The 5,923-nt window shown below is 45.3% G+C and overlaps 1 protein-coding gene across 1 annotated transcript in view; it reads right to left on the bottom strand.

The window, feature by feature from the left end:
• The window catches only part of Nceh1 (neutral cholesterol ester hydrolase 1), a 46,763-nt gene extending 44,416 nt beyond the window's left edge, over positions 1-2,347 (bottom strand). Inside the window, exon 1 of the mRNA XM_028761933.1 lies at positions 2,312-2,347. Within this exon, the coding sequence (XP_028617766.1) occupies positions 2,312-2,347 (36 nt within the window). The remainder of the gene's footprint in view (positions 1-2,311) is intronic.
• Between the last annotated feature and the right edge of the window lie 3,576 nt (positions 2,348-5,923).

Below are 5,923 nucleotides of genomic sequence, written 5' to 3'. Positions count from 1 at the left end.
GTAGTGGAGTCGGGGTGAGACAAGGTTTCTCTGTGTAGTTTTGGCTGCCCTGGAACTTGCTCTATAAACCAGGCTGGCATTGAAATCAGAGATCTACCTGCCTCTGCCTCCCAAGTGCTAGGATAAAAAGGTGTGTACCACTGTCACCTGGCTCAGAGTTTTCTTAAATAATGATGTCTCCAAAGTCCTGCTTTTTATTGTTTTATTTTGTTGTGGTACTAGGGGCTGATCCGAAGGCTTCTAAAACACTAGGTAAATACTCTACCACCGAGTCATCCCCACCCCAACCCCCTTTAAATTGGTCTGTTTTGAAGCAGGGTCTCACTAAGTTACCCAGAGAAGTCTTGACTTTTTAAAACTTTTATTTTAAATTCTGTGTATACATCAGTGTGTGTGTGTGTGTGTGTGGTGTGTGTGCGCGCGTGTGTGCATGTGCATGGATACATGCACATGTAAGAGCAGCCACTCTTGGATTCCAGAAAAGAACTCAGTGGTGAGCTGCCCATCCCAGGTGCTAGGAACTGAACACAGGTCCTCTGTCAATACTCTAGCCCTGAACTTTTAAATTTTAAACCCCTTGTTGGATAGTTTTATGTCAACTTGACACAAACTAAAGTCACCTGAGAGGAGGGAACCTCAATTAAGAACACATCTTTTTAGGATTGGGGTATAGGTAAGCCCATAGGGCATTTTTTTAAATTAGTGATTGATGGGGAAGGATCCAGCCCATTGTGGGTTGGTGCCACCCCTGAGCTGGTGGTCCTGGATTCCATAGAAAGCAGGCTGAGCAAGTCAGTAAGTAGCAGCCCTCCATGGCCTCTGCATCAGCTCCTGCCTCCAGGTCCCTGCCCTGCTTGAGTTTCTGCCCAGTGATTTTGATGACGAACTGTTATATGGAACTGTGAGTGGAATAACCCCTTTCTCCCCACCCTGCTTCTGGTCATGGTGTTGCATCACAGCAACAGTAAGCCTAACAGAGACAAGGTCAAAGGACAACTCTCAGGAAGCAGTTCTTTCCTTCCACCACAGGTTCCGAAAGTCGAGCTCAGTCATCATGCAGCCACAGGAAGTCTTTTAAACCTGCTGAACCATCTTGCTAGCCCCAACTTGAGCTCTCCATTCTCCTGCCTCAGTCTCCTGGGTAGCTGGACTTACAAGCCTGCATTAGACAAAGCTCACAGTATTTTATTTCACTCAACTTCACAGTTTGTGCTTGCCTTACAAGACAGTGAGCTTGTACACAGTGACTGGCACACAGGAGAGACTCACGGCTGCTCACTAACTTGAGTTAAGTGACTCTTTGAATACTGATCATTTTGTCACTGCCACCCGCCCCTCATCTGTCTTTTTCAAACTCTGGATCCATATTTCCAACCATCTCCAGGAGCTAGCGTATACATTCCTCAAAATTTACATGGACGGTTCTGAGAAAGCAGAGTGTCATGCATCCTGTGGTGGTTAACTTTATTGCCAGCCTGACTGGACCCACCTCTCACATACTGCTAAGGACATTTATAGAGAGGTTTAACTGAGCACAGAAGACCCACCCTGATTACAGGCAGCAACTCCCATGGGCTGAGTTCCCAAACAGACCAGAAAGGGAAAGGTGAATGCACGCTAGTACCAGGGTTCCTGTCCTTGCTTCCTGATGACAGAGCCTGTGGTCAGCTGACTCATGCTCTTGCCACCATGTCTTCCCCACTGGGACAGACTATATCCCCAAACCTACAGAAAACAACAAAACTATTAGCCAAAACAAATCCTTAATGAAATTGCTTCGCTTCAGGTATTTTGTGGTAGTGATGAAATATGTAACTAATAATCCCAAGTACCACAAAAAATTAATACCCACTCAGGCATGAGTGCTGCAGTTCTCAATCTGTGAGTCACAACTGTTCTGGAGGTCAGATGACCATGTCACAGAGGTCACCTGAGACCACTGGAAAACACAGATGTTTACATTACGATCCATAACTGGCAAAACTACAGTCATGAAGCAGCAATGAAGATAATGTTATGGCTGAGGTCACCACAACATGAGGAGCTGTATTAAAGGGTCACAGCACTAGGAAGGTTAGAACAGCTGTTTTAGTGGCTCACACCTTAAATCCTAGCACTTAGAAGACAGAGGCAGGCACATTACTATAAGTTCAAGACCAGCCTACACAGCAAGTTTCAGGGCAGCCAGGGCTACATGATGAGACCTCTGTTTAAATAAATAAATAAATAAATAAATAAATAAATAAATAAATAAGTAAATAAGATTAACAGGGTCTACTCTTCCTTCTCCTCCCTCACAGCAGTAACTTACTGTGGTCTTGGCAGACTTGGCAGACTGTCTGGCCATCTAGCTTCTTTTTTTTTTTTTTTTTTTTTTCGAGACAGGGTTTCTCTGTGTAGCCCTGGCTGTCCTGGAACTCACTCTGTAGACCAGGCTGGGCTCGAACTCAGAAAATCTGGCTGCCTCTGCCTCCCAAGTGCTGAGATTAAAGGCGTGCGCCACCACTGCTGGCGGCCATCTAGCTTCTAAGGCAGACAAACCTTGATTCTTTGCTCACCTCCTTCCTCTTCTCTCACAATTTCCAAGCAGCCATCGATTCATCTTTCCACTCCACCTGCCAACATTTTCTGAAGGTCGCTCTACTGGGCTTCCACTGTCACAGTGACCCTGTGCTGAAGCCCAGGTAGGAGGGAGATAGTCTAGAGAGAAACACTCTGCTTTCTGTTCAGCTATCAGACTACTGAACCATGGCCCCAGAAAACACCATGCTGGGGGTACCTAAGAAACACAGTAAGAATAAAAACTTGCCTGGCAGGAAGTGAAGTCACACTTCTGCCTCAACGGCCTCTGTCATAGGATCAGCTCAAATCCCAACTTCTTATAGATTACAGCACTCTGCACACCCTCAGACTCTTGGAATTCCTATCAGCTCCTCCACTTCCACCTCTGGTAGGCCTCTGAAACCCCTTGACTTATGCAGAGGCCCATTTAGCACTCTGTAGCGACTCTGTAACCTAAATTTCATATATACAAAACATATAGCGGTAACATGTATTTGCTGTGTTTGTATTATTGTGCTTTGTGGTATGTGTTTGTCAGGGAATGCAGGGACGCTTGGCAACTGCTAACAAAACCACTGTACCTTGCAAGTTTACTGTTATTCAGTAAATTCGGACATTAAGGAAAGACATAAATGTGTCTGTCTGCTTCTGGCATAGAGTGCTCCCAGCAAATGCTATGGGGAAGGTGGAGAGAGACTAAGAGCCTTTCTCCCCAGCTTGGCCAAACTACAAAGAAATCACTTTCCTTTTAAATTAGTCCATGGATTCACTGACCTGTAGCCTGGTAACACCACCACTAACGTCAATGCTGCCTAGAAGATGTCCATCATTCCCAGAGCTTGCCCTACTAACCTGAACTATAGATAACACCCTAACAACCTGTCACCCACTGCCGTTACCGTTCCTGCCCTGAAGTTGACAGAATATCCTGGCTGGAATTGAACTTCCTGTTGCCTGGGGCAGGGGTTATGTGTGCCTTCACAGCGTTCCAGCTTGGGTCCCATTTTATACAAATCTCATTTCTCAGCACCCCACCCTTTGTAGTCATGCATAACCTGTATAACTTATCTTTTACCTGCTATTTGATTTGGCAGTGCCCTTTGGAAGCAAGCAGGCTCAGCACCTGCAAGCACAAAAAGCAGCCGATAACTTTACAGACACTCTACGTCAGTTGACAGTAATCAGGAACCTGAGCCTAGCTGTAGCATGCATGCTTTGACTATGGAAATCAACACCCACTACAAATCAGGGTAAGGTACTCAGACTCCTGACCATTGGTAGAGGCTTCATATACTTTCAAACCAACCCTATATTTTCCCCTGCTCTGTTTTGTTCAGTATTATTTTGTCAAATAAGCCTTTTCTTCCAACACTGAGATTATGTTGGAACCAGAGTTCTCTATGGTGCATAGATAAATAGACACAGCAGGAAAGCATTAGAGACCACGCTGGGGCTGTAGTCAGTTAGTAAAGTGCTTTCCTTGCAAAACTGGATTGATCCCCTGCACTGCATAAACTAGGTGTGCTTTTGCATGCCCGTAATCTTGGAATTTGGAAGGTAGAAGCAGAAAGAACAGAAGTTCAAGGTTATCCTCAGCCACACAGCAAGTTTAAGGCCAGCCTAAGACACAAGAGAATCTGTCTCCAAAAATAAGTAAGTAAAAAATAGTCTCGTAGTGCTGGTGCACGCCTTTAATCCCAGCATTCAGGAGGCATAGGCAGGTGGATCTCTTGAGTTCTGAGCTTGAGGCCAGCCTAGTCTACAAAGCAAGTTTCAAGAGAGCCAGCAATGTACAACAGAAGCCCTGCATTGGGAAAGATTAAAATAGATAAATAGATTGTGTGTGTGTGTGTGTGTGTGTGTGTGTGTGTGTGTGTGTGAGAGAGAGAGAGAGACAGAGAGAGAGAGAGAGAGAGTTGTCCTCTGATACTACAGCTTTGTAATAAGAAGGCTGTCCTGAGGCCACTCTATTATGGAGCTGTTCATTTTGTTTCAGATTGTTAATCTGCACATTTATGAATTCTACCACAGGTTTCTAAGCAAACCTGAGAACCTTAACTCTCCAAAAGACTCTAGGCCAAAGAATGAGGGATCCAACACGCCCAAACTTTTCCCTCTAAATGCTGTCTGTGGTCTCCCTCCCTCCGGGGAGAACACCACAAAGGCAATTGCTCCATTTCAGGAAAGCAGAGGCTGTGCTAGCCCCTTCAGCTCCTTGTTTGTGGGGTGTTTGTTTGTCTGTCATTGTTGTCTTTTCACTATCACCAGAAATTAAGTCGTTTCCATACGGCTATGTGCCAGTTAAATTCCAAAAGCCTCCTGTAGTCTAAAAGATGACTGAGTGTGTTGCCACTGGCTGCTCAGCGCTGTTATAACTACAGAGTAAGCTTAGACAAAAGCAGCCTGAGGAAACAACTGGACATCCATTTAAAATAAGATCTCCATTATGCACCATCTGGAACATAGTCACACAACATGACACTGGGATAGCAAAGGATGACACAGAACTTCCCCAGGCTCAGCAGTGATGGAAGAGCAGCTCCAGACTCAACTGGTCAGGACCAAGAAGCCAGTGTCATCCCCTCTCCCTCCAGCCCTTCTCCTGCCCTATGACACTCTCAGCCCTGTTCAGGTCTTGTTCTCCCTTGCCTTCCAAGCACCATGTGATTTAGAACGAAAAGACAGAGCTCTGGCTGGGGACAACTTAACGCAGGCTCAGCACCTCCAAAGGAGACAGAAAAGAATTAAGCTCTTTCCTACTCATATTGAAACACCTTGGCGGTGTTCAGTGAAGATATTCTAAAGACACACGTACCATTCCCCTAGGCCATCAGAACATTGATGCAGTTGCCCTTCAGGTGCGTGTGTGTGTGTGTGTGTGTGTGTGTGTGCATGTGTGTGCATGTATGTACCTGCGTGTGTGTGTGTGTGTGTGTGTCTCACTGAACCTGAGGCTCACGGATTCTGCTAGGCTAGCAATTCAAAGAGCCTCAGTGTCCCACTTGTCCCCACTCCTCCCATACTGGAATTATAGGCACATGCTGCCATGCCCAACTTGTTAAAACAACAACAAAAGAAACGTGCATTCTGGCAATCTACCGTCAAGTTCTCATGCTTGCCTGACAGACATGAGACTTCATTTTCAATCTGTACATTGATTATTTTTTAAATAAGCATTGAAGATTCTTTTTCTTGCTGTCCCCTCCTCCCAAAAAATAAAAAGGAAAAGGAAAAAACAAACAAACAAACAAACAAACAAACACGTTTTCTACTGCCTTGGGTTCTGATCCTAATCAAAAGACTTCCTGACACCATGTCCTGCTCAGAGCCCCTTCTGCTTGCCAGGACAAATGGTTCTTCT

Source organism: Grammomys surdaster, unplaced genomic scaffold, assembly GCF_004785775.1.
Source record: "Grammomys surdaster isolate TR1022 unplaced genomic scaffold, NIH_TR_1.0 62, whole genome shotgun sequence".
NCBI lineage: Eukaryota > Metazoa > Chordata > Mammalia > Rodentia > Muridae > Grammomys > Grammomys surdaster.
The sequence above is the reverse complement of the archived record's forward strand: the minus strand, read 5'-3'. Positions and strand labels throughout refer to the sequence as shown.